Source organism: Octopus sinensis, linkage group LG17 (genome assembly GCF_006345805.1).
Source record: "Octopus sinensis linkage group LG17, ASM634580v1, whole genome shotgun sequence".
In the NCBI taxonomy this organism is placed as follows: Eukaryota; Metazoa; Mollusca; class Cephalopoda; order Octopoda; family Octopodidae; genus Octopus; species Octopus sinensis.
The window spans coordinates 49240992-49258491 of NC_043013.1; the positions used below are offsets into that span (position 1 = coordinate 49240992).

At 40.1% G+C, this 17500-nt stretch overlaps 1 protein-coding gene across 2 annotated transcripts in view; it reads left to right on the forward strand.

Moving 5' to 3' along the window:
- Positions 1-17500, forward strand: part of LOC115220986 (contactin-2) — a 159819-nt gene that overhangs the window by 70398 nt on the left and 71921 nt on the right. For both annotated transcript variants that reach the window (XM_036510551.1, XM_029791203.2), the window contains exon 3: positions 11123-11217. In XM_036510551.1, the coding sequence (XP_036366444.1) occupies positions 11123-11217 (95 nt within the window). The remainder of the gene's footprint in view (positions 1-11122; positions 11218-17500) is intronic.

A 17500-nucleotide genomic window follows, 5' to 3' on the forward strand; every position in this document is an offset into this window, starting at 1 on the left:
AACAGCAACAACAACAACAATTATAGGGAGAACCGACACACAAACACACACACAGATAGCCATAGTCACAAAGACACGATAAAAGTTGTGTCATAGGGGTCACGATGGAGAATAAAGTTGAATGCAACAGGATCCTTGGACAGGGAGTCAGCGACTTGAAACAGATAACAATACTCATAGGAACAAAAATAACGACCGCAACAGGGGGATTGACAGGGACCAACATACAGACATAAAACCCAACACTAATATAAACAACACATATACCAGAAACAGGAACAATGAATATATCACTAGCGATGATAGTAATAATGGCAATGGTAGGAATAAAGGTAATAACAATAATAGTGGTAGTAGTAGTGGTGATGGTAACAGTAGAAGTAGTAATGAGGATAGTAGTGATAGTTGTGGTGGTAATAGGAATAATAGTAGTAGTGGTAATGGTGATAATAATAATAGGAAGGCTGATGTTGGAAACAGTAACGATAATGAAGATAACCCTAGAGAGACCATTGACATGTATACCCATCCCTTTGACACTCAATTCTTCAACGTATGCGACAAAACTTACTGCATGAACCGAATTTATCCAACAACATTACCCTTCAAAAAAGAGTATACATCCCAAGACGTACTAATGACCACATGGAAGCACAGTTCACTATAGCTAGGACCAAACTTAGACAGATTTTAGGATTATACATTAAGAGACAGAGACAGAATAAGACAGATGCCCAACAACTAGGGATTAAACCTGCATGTGGCCTACAGAAGCTCATTCAGCGCACGAGGAACGGAGAGGTGATATGCCTTCCCACGGATAAGTCCGGCAGGATGTCAATAGACAGCTTACCGAACTACATCCAGGCAATGCAACCTCATATCGCCAATACAAAAGTAACAACTGTACAGGCGCATGAGGAGAGAGAAAAGGTCCTCAATGCCCACATGATGATGTGGATAATTGTTCTAGGACCCCAGAAACGTACTGCAAAGAATTTCCAAGCCTGGAACAATGATATCCCGGCACTGTATGGACTTCGCAAGGACCATAAAGTTTTTACTGACCCTATAGCAGGACCACCAACAAGACCAGTCTGTGGAGCGAATATCGCTAGCAATTACAGAATCTCCTACTTCCTCTCAATGATCATACGCCCTATATCGGATGTCACCTGATGTGTGTGACAGCACAGAAGATCTCCTAACCAGGATCAGTGACTGTAACAAAACTTGTGACTTGACAGGATGTATAGTAGGTAGCATGGATGTGGTATCCCTATACCCATCGATTGACGTAGATTTTGCAGTGGAGAAGTGCGTGGAGATGATCAACGAGAGCCAGGTGGAGTTCTGTAATGTCGACACAGAAGAACTGGGCCTCCTACTTAGACTGACATATAATAATGAATACTTAGATAAACATAATCTTAGTAGTTTCTGCCCCAGTATATGTTTAAGAGGTAGACCGCCTACAATTACTTCTATGGCTAGGAAGACACATATAGAAAGATGGCGCGGATGGACCAGAGCCATACGGAGCCCCGCAAATGTCCATCAGGTAAAGAAAATGATCGCACATGCACTAGGAGCTAGTATAAGAGTTACCCTAAAAGGCCACACATTTAAATTTAATAATAAAATATATGCCCAGGACGAGGGGGCAGCCATCGGTGTTAGTATCGCTGGTGATGTGGCCAACCTCTTCATGGTATGGTGGGACAGAAGGCTTAAAGAATGCCTACTGCAGAAATCCATACTCGTAAACATGTACTCTCGCTATGTTGATGATATCAACATAGTAGTAAAGGCACCCCCACAAGAGAGTAATGTTGATATCGTAATAGAAACTAATACTATGGAGAGCATCCAGCAAATAGCTAACTCCATCCACCAGAGTATTAAGGTCACAATAGACTACCCCACTAAACACCTCAACCATAGACTACCAGTACTAGACACTGAACTCTGGCTAGAAATTGTGAAAAATAAAACCCAAATCCTTCATTCATACTATGCAAAACCTATGGCCTCAAAATACCTGATCCACCGGAACTCAGCCATTGCGGGCAATGCCAAATTCAATATTTTGATGGCAGACCTCGTCAGAATAATGAGAAATGTGTCACGCATGTGCGAGCCTACAGAATTAAAGAGACACATACAGTATTTCATTCACCGCATGCAGTTCTCAGGTTACAGCTATAAAGAAAGGATCAGAGTATACAAAGGAGCCATGAAGAAATTTGATAATATATTATGTAATGATAGGAATGGGATTTGCCCAATCTATAGGAACAAGTCATGGAACACTATAGAAAGGACAAAAAAGAAAATAGGGAAGGCCAACTCTTGGTATGATAGCCATAAATACCAGAGTGTCATGTTCGTTGACACCACCCCTGGAGGTGAACTGGCGTACCGCTTTAGAAGGACCCTAGATAAACTTAAACTAAGAATTAAGGTTGTTGAAAAGCCAGGCAACCCTATCAGATCTATAATTGGTAGAACCTATCCTTTTAGTAGAACCCTCTGTACGGATAACTATTGCACTGTATGTAGATTTAGCCCACAAACAAACTGTAAAGCCAGAAATGTAGTTTATAGTATAAGATGTATAGAGGGACGATGCAGTAACAAGACAGTAACATACGTAGGGGAAACAGCAAGAAGCATTGGAGAGCGGGTGAATGACATTGGAGACAACTCAAGGAAGGTAAAAGCTCATCGATTCTGTACCAACACACCGAACAGGAACACGGGGGATCAATCAATAACATAGAGATTAAGATATTGTCCACACATAGAACAGATGCAACAATTAGACAAATTACAGAAGCTACACATATAATAGAAAATAAACCTAGCCTGAATAGAAAACTAGAATGGAGCAATAGCACACACCACAACATATGACGATAGAGGATCCTGAAAACATAATAAATACACAGATAAATAAACAGATACAAATGAATAACTATATATATGTATATATATCTATGTATGTATATGTGTATATATATATATATATATGTGTGTATATATGTGTGTATATATATATATATTTTTTTTTTCGATTAGATTTATTATTATTATTACTATTATTGTTGTTATACATACATACAAGCATATGTAATGACAATAATGGGTGGATGTAAACACATGAACAAACTTTGAACAAAAGCAACAACAACAAAAACAAAATACAAATTACAAGAATGTATATAAACAGAAGATACAAATATTACAGGCATCCCCCACACACACACTAAATGAACATAGACGCACATAGAGATATAAGCATGCGCAAATGAAGACATGCAATAGAAATACAAAATGGCTGACGGTTAGTAAGGAGAGACACAAATAAGTGAGAAGAAAACAAAGGACCACTGATGCGGTCACAGGAGTGTGACGAAAGAACTTTGGCCGAAATAAGATTAAGATTAATGTAAAAAAAAAAATAAATATCACTGAAGCAAAATAACACCAAATATATAGTGCGTGTGTTTTATTGGCTGAACTGGCAATATGACCATTCCGAAATACAACAATATTTATATATTATATATATATATATATATATATATATATATAATATATAATATATATATATATATATATAATATATATATATATATATATACATACATATAAATATACAATATCGTCGGAAACATAGGAGAAGGAAAGATCCAGAGAAGGGAAGACAGAGGGGGAAAAAATCGCTAACGGTACACACGCGGTCACATTTTGAATGACCGGAAGATACATATATATATACATTTATATACATATATATAATTAGAGTATATGTTAACCTAGTGAAGAGATGGGTGCATCCACGGAAATACTGGTTCGGTACCCAGTATTCTGGGGGATTGAAATTCCCTTAAAACAATTAGTATATGTACACCATATGGTTTATACCAATTTAAAACAAGAAAAGAAAAGAGAACGGAGATAAGGATGTTAATAATTGTTTATCGTTAACGAATTGGTCATCTTCGCTTCTTACAATTGTTTCAATTAATACTCAGCGCATGGCTCAGTGGTTAGAGCGTCGAGCTTACGATCGTGAGGTTGTGAGCTCGAATCCCGGACCGGGCTGCGTGTTGTGTTCTTGAGCAAGGCACTTTATTTCACGTTGCTCCAGTTCACTCAGCTGTAGAAATGAGTTGCGACGTCACAGGTGCCAAGCTGTATCGGCCCCTTTGTCTTTCCCTTGGATAACATTGGTGGCGTGGAGAGGGGAGGCCGGTATGCATGGGCGACTGCTGGTCTTCCATAAACAACCTTGCCCGGACTTGTGTCTAGGAGGGTAACTTTCTAGGTGCAATCCCATGGTCATTCATGACCGAAGGGGGTCTTTACCCTAATTTAAATACAAATTTGTACATTAGATTTACATTTCTGTGACACGATTATAATTTGATCTTAGGATAAAAGATGTACCTTTGCATGTTATATATGGGCTTATCAATTCAATGCAGCAGGCATAGAACATCTTTTTTTACCTCTGATGAAATTATACTCATGTATACAGGTAAATGTGATGTACAAATTTGTAATTAAATTATTCAGTATTAATTGAAACAGCTGTATGAAGTGAAGATGACCGATTTGCTGTTAATAATGAAGAATTATTAACTTCGTTATTTCGATTTTCTTTTCTTTTCTTCTTTTAAATATGTGTGTATGTGTGTGTGTGTGTGTGTGTGTGTGTGTGTGTGTTGTGTGTGTGTGTGTGTGTGTGTGTGGTGTGCGTGTGTGTGAGTGTGTGCGTGTGTGTGTGTGAGTGTGAGTGTGTGTGTGTGAGTGTGTGCGTGTGTATGTATGTGTGAGTGTGTGTGTGTGTGTGAGTGTGTGTGTGTGCGCGCGTGTGTGTGAGTGTGTATGTGCGTGTGCGTGTGTGTGTCTGTGTGTGTGTGCGTGTGCGTGTGTGTGCGTGTGTGTGTGTGAGTGTATGTGTATTCTTTCACTTGTTTCAGTCATTTGACTGCGGTCATGCTGGAGGACCGCTTTAAAGGGTTTTAGTCGAAGTTAACCTTTTAAATGCCACAACGAGTAAGCGTACGAGTGGGTACTTTTACTTTACAAGCTCTTCTCATGCGACAACGGCAATCTGAAGTAAATTTCCGATTGGTTATGTTTGATATTTACTAAATCAACCAATTATTCTTCGTCTATTCTACTTCAATATCTAAACAGTTATATACATATTTCCGGGTTCCGGGTTCAGTCCCACTGCGTGGCATCTTGGGCAAGTGTCTTCTGCTATAGCCCTGGGCCGACCAATGCCTTGTGAGTGGATTTGGTAGACGGAAACTGAAAGAAGCCTGTCGTATATATGTATATATATATATATATATGTGTGTGTGTTTGTGTGTCTGTGTTTGTCCCCTTAGCATTGCTTGACAACCGATGCTTGTGTACATACGTCCCCGTCACTGCGGTTCGGCAAAAAAAGAGACCGATAGAATAAGTACCGGGCTTACAAAGAATAAGTTCCGGGGTTGATTTGCTCGACTAAAGGCGGTGCTCCAGCATGGCCGCAGTCAAATGACTGAAACAAGTAAAAGAGTAAAAGAGAGAGTAAAGAGTATATTGCCGTAATTAATTTAGACATTACATTAATAGACATTTTTTCAACATCTCCAAACAACTAAATGTTGGCAATGCATGCAGGGTTTTCCATTAAATTTGATAACACTTTCAATGCCAATAACTCCGATAATTCTGCATTTTTCCAGTTAAACTTTTTTTGATAACAGTAGATCATTTTTTTGATTCCAGAACGTATTTTATCAGTGAGCCCCAATCCTCCTTTTTCTCACGGACAGCTCTATGTCGGATGGGATAGAGTTGGAAATCCGGAAAATTTATTCACCTAGGCACCTAATGGCAAAACGAAAAGTATTGTGTATCACGAAGCCCTGCAAGACTGAAATTTTTGGAACAAAGATGCCTCTCCCTCCGACATCCTCCAACAATCTCTCTCGACAACCTCCGACAATCTCTCCCTCCACAAGCTGACAGTTTTTTGTGCTTTTTCGCGACGGAAAAATACACCTTTTGTGGCAGTGGTAATGAAATTGGTTTTTTATATCAGAGTAATAATACGCTCCACATATATAAATACACACGCACACACTCACACACACACACACACACACACACATACACACACACACACATATATTCATACATATATACACATATACACTCAGATAGATAGACAGACAGACAGACAGACAGACAGACGGACGGACGGACGGACGGACGGACGGACAGACAGACAGACAGACAGATAGACAGACAGACAGACAGACAGACAGACGGACGGACGGACGAACGGACGGACGGACGGACGGACGGACGGACGGACGGACGGACGGACAGATAGATAGATAGATAGATAGATAGATAGATAGATAGATAGATAGATAGATAGATAGATAGATAGATAGATACATTACATTGACAGGGGTTGTATAAACATTTATATGTGAGCGTAAATAAACTACAGCGTACACAACGAGTGTGTGTTTGCAGATGGGCGCACGCGTGTGTGTGTGTATTTGACTTAGATACTAAAATACAAATAAAATAAAATAAAATCTCACAGTTAAAATTGAGTGATAATCAATTAGAGTGTATCGGTCACACTCAAATTTTCCATTATCTTCGATTCCGTAAAGGGCGTATGACCAACAGGGAACGTTGTTAGAAGTTTTAAGTGGAGCTTTATTCAAAACTAATTTCTACGTTATTTTCATGTTATTCAAGGCATAGCAGTTAGCTTTCTCCTCACGTCCCGCTTCAATTTAGGGATCTTTTCGGTTTGAACGGCAGTTTTTAACATAATTTCCAGGTAATTAAAAAAATTTCAAACTTCGTATACTGGTAGAATGTGTTTATAAAACATCTTTTTCTCTTAGCTTTATTGAGAAAATTCTATAGTTTGTAAGATATTTGTTGTTTTTTTTTCTTCAATTTCTGCAAATTCAACCAATCAATGACGTCTATTGAGGTAAAAAAAACATTCTGTGCCATATGAATATGTCCCTCGTTTAAGAAACAAGATTGGGTTTATTTACATTTCTGAATAAAAAAATATACCCTCCCCCCAACCCAAACCCTAACCCTAACCCTAAACATAAAATAGATTGAAATGCAATAGATCGATACTAGGGTCATAATTATGGGTGACAATTTCATATGACACCGCTAGAAAAAAACTGCCGTTCAAACCGAAAAGATCCAAATTTAGTGCATAGCAGTGGTCTCGTCTCATTTCAATGTAATTCACCGTGCAAGGTATAATTGAAATAATAATGAAAATCCATGTTTCGCCAAATGAAAAAATAAAAGCCCTATCATAAGGGAAACAACTTTTGTAAACAAGATATAATGCAATTTAAAAAAACACAAAACAAATTTTAACTATATTAACCCGAAAATGAGATTTACCTTGAAACGACGTGTTTGTGTATGTGAGGGAAAGAGTGAGGTGGGAAGAAAGACGGTGAGAAAGAGGGTGAGGGTGAGAGATCATTACACATTTTGTTCACAAAAAATCAAGGCCGTTGATACTCATTTCCAAGGGACATAACTTTTGTAAACAGAAAATAATTTATATAGAAAACCAATTACATTATGTTCACTTGTGTGTGTGTGTCTGTGTGTGTGTCTGTGTGTGTGTGTGTGTGTGTGTGCGATCGCGCGCGTTTTTGAAATGTACACGACAGGCGTAGAAGTGGCTGTGCGGTAAGTAGCTTGTTTACAAACCACATGGTTCCGGGTTCAGTCCCACTGCGTGGCACCTTGGGCATGTGTCTTCTACTATAGCCTCGGGCCGACCAAAGCCTTGTGAGTGGATTTGGTAGACGGAAACTGAAAGAAGCCCGTCGTATATTTGCATATATATATATATGTATGTGTGTGTTTGTCCCCCTAACATCGCTTAGCAACCGATGCTGGTGTGTTTACGTCCCCGTAACAAAGAATAAGTCCTGGGGTCGATTTGCTCGACTAAAGACGGTGCTCCAGGATGGCCACAGTCAAATGACAGAAACAAGCAAAAGAGTAAAAGCCTAAAGAGAGACAGACATTGATACTCAGGCAGTTTCTACATTTGTAGCATCGATTCTTCCCCGCGAATTATTCTAAATATAACTAGCAGTATCGCCCGGCGTTGCTCGGGTTTGTAAGGGAAATAACTATATAAGCATTTTTAGAGATGTAAAGTATAATAGCCATCTCAATATGGCTAACCACAAAGGTGGGGTGTTACTGTAGCTTTTTACGTTTTGAGATGTAATAATAAATTTTTAGAGAGTTACTTCCCTTATATATGCCAAAAGTGTATTAAAAATGGGAAAAATCGTAGGCTCATCGTAGACGTGCGCTAATACCCAGAAGGGCTCGATATGAATCACGACAATACGATACCCGGTTTTGGTTAAACTGCACCGCAAAATGTGGGAGTAGTTAGGAATCTAAATCGTAGGAGACAGACAGCACACAACCTCTCTTTTATATATAAAGATATAATTGGAAAAGCCTTCACTTCTTTAGCAATAAAAAGGTTCTACAATAAAAAGGTGTCTTGTTCCGTTATCAATGTCAACCTTTATCAATACTTAAGTTGTACTGATGTAAGACAATGTTCCATTTACACATCAAAATGTCTAGGTCTCGTTCAGACTGTGATTCTGATATTATGCTCTGTACTAAACGAAGCCATATCAACATGTAGATACCAGTCACTCCATAGTTTTCGAAACCGAAATAATAATAGGTGCAGACGTGGCTGTGTGGTAAGAAGCTAACTTCCCAACCACATGGTTCCAGGTTCAGTCCCACTGCAGTGGCACCTTGTGCAAGTGTCTTCTACTAGAGCCCCGGGCCGCCCAAAGTCGTGTGAGTGGACTTGGTAGACGGAAACTAAAAGAAGAAACTAAAATACACACCATGATAGATCGTTAGCCACTACACACATTTTTTCTCTCCTTGTTTTTTTCTGTGTCCCTTTCTGTAGAAGAGCGTAGGCTCGAAACGTAAAAGACTTTTTCTATTCCTGAGCATTATACTAATACCTCTGTTTGTCTTGTACACCACCTGTCTTCGTCTTTTGTTTTTTTCGTAAACTCTCCCTATTTACATGTATATATATTATGTATGTGTGTGTGTGTGTATGTTTTGTGTTCGTCTCCCATTGCCACTTGACAACCGATGGTGGGTTGTTTACGTCCCCATAATTTAACGGTCAGGCCAAAGGTCGATGGAATAAATACCAGGCTTTCTTTTCATTTCACTATGTAAAAGGTAGTCTTCACTGTTTTCTCAATAGTATCTATTAGTAACAATAGTATGTGTACAGAAGTTGTTTCAATGAAGACAAGTCGATATTCAAAATTTCATAAGGTATTTATCGTTACTAAGATAATACCAGACGCGACGGCTCGGAAGAGCAAAAAGAAAAATAAAGAAAGAAAAGTTGTGTTCATAGTGGTTATGCATGTGTTCATAGAGAAACATGAATATTTTGTGAAAGTGATGGCTGTTCAAAGGCCAGCGGTTTTAACCAGTGTCCGAGTAGGTCAAAACAGTTCATTATTTTGATAGTATCAGAACTTTGCATAGCTCCCGACTAGTTTCTTTGGTGGTTCCTTGAATAGTTTCTTTTTATAAGCTCTATAATCCTTTCTACTACAATCGCACGGCCTGGGATTTTGGAGGAGTCGATTACATCGACCCAAGTCCTCAACTGGTGCTTATTTTATCGACCCTAGCAAAGATAAAAAGGTAATGTCGACTTAGGCAAAATTTGAACTCAGAACGGACGAGATACAACTAAACATTTATTCCGGCGTGCTTACGATTCTACCGGCTCACTTCTTTTATCAGCTCTCTAATAAAACTGAGTGAACTGATCAATGGTAACTTCATTACTCGAATTACTTGGAAATTCTTTTGGCTAGATGATTGATGAAGTCATTACTTAATCTATGGCGCAATGGCCCAGTGGTTAGGGCAGCGGACTCGCGGTCATAGGATCGCGGTTTCGATTCCCAGACCGGGCGTTGTGAGTGTTTATTGAGCGAAAACACCTACAAAAGCTCCACGAGGTGATCCCTGCTGTACTCTTTCACCACAACTTTCTCTCACTCTTACTTCCTGTTTCTGTTGTACCTGCATTTCAAGGGGCCGGCCTTGTCACTCTCTGTGTCTCGCTGAATATCCCCGAGAATTACGTTAAGGGTACACGTGTCTGTGGAGTGCTCAGCCACTTACACGTTAATTTCACGAGCAGGCTGTTCCGTTGATCGTATCAACCGGAACCCTCGTCGTCGTAACCGACGGAGTGCTTCCACCACTTAATCTATAAAATTTGAGTTGTTGTTCGCATGAAAGTACCTGATCGAAATGTCAGGTCACTTTCGAGTGCTACTGGTAACATGTAACCCAGTACAACCTGTTGCATGGTCGGGTCGTCGGCGACTAAACCTGCAACCGTTTATTGGACACCTTGCGGGATGAAAAACAAAACCCGTCAAAGGGCAGAGGAGCTCTTGGGAGTGAACGGCCATCCAATAAATGTCTTAAGGCTGTATCATGCACGGGGCCATAGAAATAATCGGACTGAATACCCGATCGCGCGGTTAAACCATTGGGAGTGAGGGACTCCCAGCCTTTGTTAGGGCATCCTTCTAGGAGAAGGTAACTCAGGTAACTGGGATAACTCCGACGTAAAGCTGCGGCTCAGTGGTTACCGATGATGTTGACTTGTTCTTCTTTTCGGATTATGGCTGCTGTTGCTTAGAGAGTGGGATTGACTCAGTGCACAGCCTTTCCTCACTTAAAAAAAAAATCTTGCACAGGCGTTGCACAATAACAACATTGATTAAGCTTCGTGCAATGGCCATACTCGATAACGAGGGGGCAGCCACCACCACCACCTGATCGAAAACAATCTCAGGTTCAAATCTAAGTATAGACCAGCTAAATATACATACAGATACATGATTTTTTTTTGTTTTTTTTCTTTTAATAAATCACCAGATTTTAAAATATAATTAGTAAATGAAGAAATTAATATATCTTACTTTAATTTTAGGTTGTCCAGTTGAGTGGGTAGCTTACAAGTTGCATTGCTACCAGTTCAATCTAATTCCACTGGTTGCATATGAAACCGCATCAGCTAAATGTCAGGTAAGATTCATTTATCATCGCACGATTCCAATGCTAATATCTTCTCCAGCCCTCATGTGAAATGAGGGAGGCAAACCTGTATTTTTTTATATATATCCTTTTATCTTCCTTTCGTGTAGAGAATACCATGTCCTTTTTTTTTTTAATATTATGGAAATGCATCCAAAGTTATCATGGAACCATATTCCTTTGATACAGAAATCATTACTAAATCAATCAGATTTTATTTTTTACATCTTATATAATAGCAGACCTTCATAGAATATTGTGAAAGTCTGCTATGAATAAATTAATTGGATTATACTCTTTTACTTGGTTCAGTCATTTGACTGTGGCCATGCTAGAGCACCGCCTTTTAGTCGAGTAAATCGACCTCAGGACTTATTCTTTGTAAGCCTAGTACTTATTCTATCGGTCTCTTTTGCCGAACCGCTAAGTTACGGGGACGTAAGCACACAGGCATCGGTTGTCAAGCGATGTTGGGGGAACAAACACTGACACACAAACATATACATACACACACATATATATATACATATATACGACGGGCTTCTTTCAGTTTCCGTCTACCAAATCCACTCACAAAGCTTTGGTTGGCCCGAGGCTATAGTAGAAGACACTTGCCTAAGGTGCCACGCAGTGGGACTGAACCCGGAACCATGTGGTTGGTAAGCAAGCTACTTACCACACAGCCAATTTTTATACTAATGTTTTTCATAATGCTTTTATACTAATGCTTTTGTGTTATTATGGTGCCAATATTTGACTGGTTACTATTTCATTGACTCCTAAGTAAACAACGGGCTTCTAATTGAGAACATAAAGGGGCGTAACTTACTATTAGCGACAGAAGCAGTAGAAAAAAACTATATTGTGGTAGTTACCATGAAACTTTCAATTTTGATGCAAATTACACTCTTGTTTATTTTACAAGCGGAGATATAAACTCCTACTACCTCTTGCGCTGACTCCACTAGAACACGTGATTTCGACTTGCTTTGGTCTTTTCAATGATGGACGCTCGACCACAAGAGATAGTAGTGATTCATTTCCGCCAGTAATATATGGAATGAGTTTGTGGAGGCGCAATGGCCCAGTGGTTAGGGCAGCGGACTCGCGGTCGTAGGATCGCGGTTTCGATTCCCAGACCGGGCGTTGTGAGTGTTTATTGAGCGAAAACACCTAAAAGCTCCACGATGCTCCGGCAGGGGGTGGTGGTGATCCCTGCTGTACTCTTTCACCACAACTTTCTCTCACTCTTACTTCCTGTTTCTGTTGTGCCTGTATTTCAAAGGGCCGGCCTTGTCACTCTCTGTGTCACGCTGAATATCCCTGAGAACTGCGTTAAGAGTACACGTGTCTGTGGAGTGCTGAGCCGGTTACACGTTAATTTCACGAGCAGGCTGTTCCGTTGATCGGATCAACCGGAACCCTCGTCGTCGTAACCGACGGAGTGCTTCCATGGAATGAGTGCCAGAACTGGCGCGGGTGGAGCGATTAGTCAATGGGCTTCTTAAAAAACATTTATTAACAACAGAGGCAGCATTAACATCGAAAGATAATATCTATTCCCACTTAAACGTGGATGTTCTGTTAGGACAAACTATACTGCGGTAGTTATCACGAGAGAAATTTTCATATTAGCTTTTGGTGCAAAGTGCACTCTTGCCTACATCGCTTGTGGGGTGATAAATCCCTGCCACCTTCGGCGCTAAGACCAGCAGATCACGGGATTTTGACCTGCCTTGGTCTTCCCAACGATGGACTCTCGACCTCTAGAAATAGCAACGACTCATCTCCCCGCCAGCGATATACAGCATAATATTAAGGCGGTGAGCTGGCAGAAACGTTAGCACGCTGGGCGAAATGCGTAGCCGTATTTCGTCTGCCCTTACGTTCTGAGTTCAAATTCCGTCGAGGTCGACTTTGCCTTTCATCCTTTCGGGGTCGATAAATTAAGTACCAGTTGTGCACTGGGGTCGATGTAATCAACTTAATTCGTTTGTCTGTCCTTGTTTGTCCCCTCTGTGTTTAGCCCCTTGTGGGTAGTAAAGAAACATATATTTAAAAGATACCAGCATATGACCATGTATTACCTTGTGGGTAATAAAGAAACAGATATATAGCATAACAGTGCCTCTGTCATTGATAAATATTTTTTATCAAGGCCACTGGCTAATCTTGAAGCGGTTGAGCGTCAATCATTGACAAGACCAAGGAAGATCTTGTCAATGATGGACCAGATTGAAAGAGGTTGTGTAGTGGACAAGACTGAACTTGCCTCTTTGGCCATGTCCGCATCATCTTTCTCAATTTTCGCTTGAGAAAGAAAATAAGGGTGCAGAGAGAAGTGATGCTTTCGAGAAAATTTGTCAAAAGTTAGGAGAGAGTAGCAAGAATGGTCTGAGAAAAGGGCCTGTTCTAACCATGGGAGAAGCGAATAGAGAGAAGGCACTTACTCTAGAGGTCCGGGTGAAAATGGTTTTCTGAAAGTATCCCTTCAAAGTCTCCCTACTTTTGTGGAATTTACTTTTAATTTTTGTTTCTTTGCTTATGCAATTTTCACTGTTTATACACGTTCACATGACCCTACATCATATCACATCATATTGCATTGTATTGTTCTGTAATTTTCTCGAGCTCTTTCTAAACGCCTAGTGATTAATAAAGGCAATCATCATTATCATCATTAAGACGACGAAGTGGTAGAATCGTTAGCACGCCGGACAAAATGATTTGCAACATTTCTTCCGGCTTTATGTTCTAAGCTCAAACATCACCTTTCATCCTTTCGGGGTCTATAGAATAATTACAAATTGAGCCCTGAGGTCGATGTAACTGACTTATCCCTTCCCCTAAAATTGCAGACCTTGTGCCATATTTGAAACTATTATTATTTGGTAATGTCCCCAAAGCTCCGATGGCCATAAGTAAATTTTGAGACCTCTATTTCACGGTCCTTTTATTTACTAAACGTTTTGAATGTTTTTACAGAAATGTTGCTTTCTGCTAGGATTGATATATTTATAAACAAACATGATTTGCCAACATGATTTTGTACAATTTCAGGTCTGATTATCTCAATCAGTTTGAATAATCAAAGAACGTTGATATCTTTATTTTCTACGACTTTGGCAGGCTTATGTTCCCACCATTTCTTCTCATATGGGAGTCTACACTTAAGGCATATAAACCTGTGCAAATACTGACAATGGCTCTATGTGAGCCTCAAATGAATATATTCATTTGAGGCTAGCATAAAGCATCCAGAGATGAAGTGGTCAATTGTTTCTCTGGCTGCACCAAAACTTTTGCAGGCAGAATCAGTGCCATTTTTTAAAAATGCCTGCTTGATAGTTTGTGGAGGGCAGACAATGATCCTGAGTGGCCGTAGTGAAGCTTACTATTTCTGCTTTAAGTCTCCGTGCAGCCACAGAATCGCTGACCCTTGTAGGGTATTTGCTATGCAATGCCTTACTTTCCCATCTATTTCACAGCTCTGGGATTCCATTTGTTTGTATTTCAGCGTGTGTTCCTCTGTTTCATTTATTGCGCCTCAGTCACGCTGATCTTTAATTCCTTTACAGTTTTCCTTACTTCTGATATCCAGTAGAGTTCATCTAGTCACTCGTATTCTTTACATAAGTGTCTAACCCTATGGTTTATATCAGTGGACTTGCCGCTTGACACCTGGAGTGGTAGTGTGTGCCACTGAATAGCGTCTTGGATCACAGGGAAAAGGGACTGTTAAACTTTTTCTCCGATCCTCAGGCGGACAACAACTAGGCAGTTATGAGCAAAGGGGCCAGCCTCATTCAGAAATAGTCTGGAAGGAATTTCCCTCTGAAAGGTTTTTACAGCTGGATGCCCTTCCTAACGCCAGCCACTTTACATTGTCTAGTGCTTGATGTTTCTCGTTCCACCGGCATTAGTGAGGTTACAAGCCTATGAAACTCGAGTGGAAGGGCTTTATGCTAGCAGATGAGGATATGAGAGATGGGGCAGAGAAGGGTTTTGCTGTAGAGGAGATAACTGGCTTCTCACGTTTAGATGAGAGTAAGAAATGAATCAGTAGCTGTTGCAAAGAAATAAATATTGATGATGAGATGTCCAGGTAGCCCTTTAAAATACATGCAGAGAGGTACTTCAAACAACATGGCTGGACACGACATCAACAACAACACAATCGAGAAACAGAACGAAAATAACAGCTCAACAGGTAAACAAATTCTTTCTAGCTGTAGTTGTAGGAGAAACTGTAACCACAAAACTCATTTCTCTTGGAGTTATGAATTGAATAATGATCTTATTTAACTGCTACGAAAAAAGGAAACAAAACTCCGCTGTTGGCTATATGAAACGATTGAAATCATATTGGAGCGATCTGCATCCAGAATTAAATCATTTTACTGCGAAGCAACTACGCCAAAAAGCAACATTTGTAGGACATATATTTCTTTATTGCCCACAAGGGGTTAAACATAGAGGGGACAAACAAGGACAGACGAACGGATTAAGTCGATTACAGCGACCCCAGTGCGTAACTGGTACTTAATTTATCGAACCCGAAAAGATGAAAGGCAAAGTCGACCTCGGCGGAATTTGAACTCAGAACGTAAAGGGCAGACGAAATACGGCTACGCATTTCGCCCGGCCTGCTAACGTTTCTGCCAGCTTGCCGCCTTCTACATTTGTAGAACATAGAAAGAAGGTTTGTAACTGTAACTTTATTAAGAAATGGAAAATTAACCTTCTAACCAACTCTATAAACAAAAACGAAAACGTGAATGGTATTAAGACCACCACGTGATTTCGCAGATAGCGACATTCCAACAGATTCTATAGAGACTGCCAGCCAAACTACATTACTGGCTCAAGTAACTGACCACTGTCCCCCTACTACGACTATGGTAAATAGCAGGCACAACTGCAACAATTGCAGTAGTAGTAGTAGTAGTAGTAGTGTTGGTGGTGGTAGTAGTAGTAGTAGTAGTAGTAGTAGTAGTAGTAGTAGTAGTGGTGGTGGTGGTGGTGGTGGTGGTGGTGGTGGTGGTGGTAGTAGTAGTAGTAGTAGTAGTAGTAGTAGTAGTAGTAGTAGTAGTAGTAGTAGTCAGGATTGTATGCCGGTGAAATGTGCCCTTACTGAGCGCCTATCTATATGCTCTGGGTACCACTGTAAAACAGTAGACGTATGATATTCAAAAAGTAAACAAAACCGATATAAAGTACCATCGTGGGTTTTGAAAACAGAGGAAAAGATAACTGGTTTACGGAAGACTGATGGTCTTCTGTAATCAATGATGCTTATTGCATGCAAACAAGCAAATCACAATACGTCCCACCAACCGAAAGTAAAGAAGGAGATAGAAATGATGTTTGGAGACAGCAAAAAGAGGACACTCACTTGCAAAGTGATTACCCTCAAGCAGGAGCTAAAAACTGTCAAGGGAAAAACTCCGACATCAGAAGAGAATAACCGAGAGAATAACAATAAGCAAAACACTTAACCGCAACCAGGCAGCAGTATAGAGACATGAGAGGAGGAGCAGTGAACATCACAGAAGCTCCTTCACGAGAAGACATAGACTCCTTCTGAAAGAAAATCTGGAGTGAAGAGAAGGAATTTAACCAAGACACTCTGTGGCTGGAAGAAATCCGAAAACGTTATTGCTCCTGGATTACATCCAAGACATACAACATTGATGGTGAAACTTGCAACTGTGATCCAGAAACTCCACGATGGAAAAGCGCATGGAAGAGACTTGATTGTTGGATATTGGTACAAGAAGCTAACATTCTACCAAATATATCTTATCAATCTGTACCAGCAAGCTTGTATTAGTAACAGTAGCATACCACACTGGTTAGCTTTGGCAGAGACAAAATTGATCCCCAAATGCAGAACCACTCACATGGCAAAAAACTACCGGTCAATTGCATGCCAGAACTTAATGTATAAAATATATACAGCATGTTTAAACCTCTTCCTCCAGGACCATTGTGAAAGTAATATCAAGCAGATAGGAAGAAGGGAGTCTGGAGATGTGCCGAACAATTGTTAATCAACAAAACTGTGGTGTCAGACGTGTGAGAGCTTAGGATGAACCTAGTTTCAATGTGGCTAGACTACAAGAAAGATTTTGCTTCTGTTCCCCACTCATGGATGCTAGACGCCCTTCAGCTTGCTAAAGTTCCAGTGAGAATAATCAAAGCCATAGTTGACCTGAATTCATCGTGCGCCACCATCTTGAAATTAAACACAAAGTGTAACTGTATTATCACC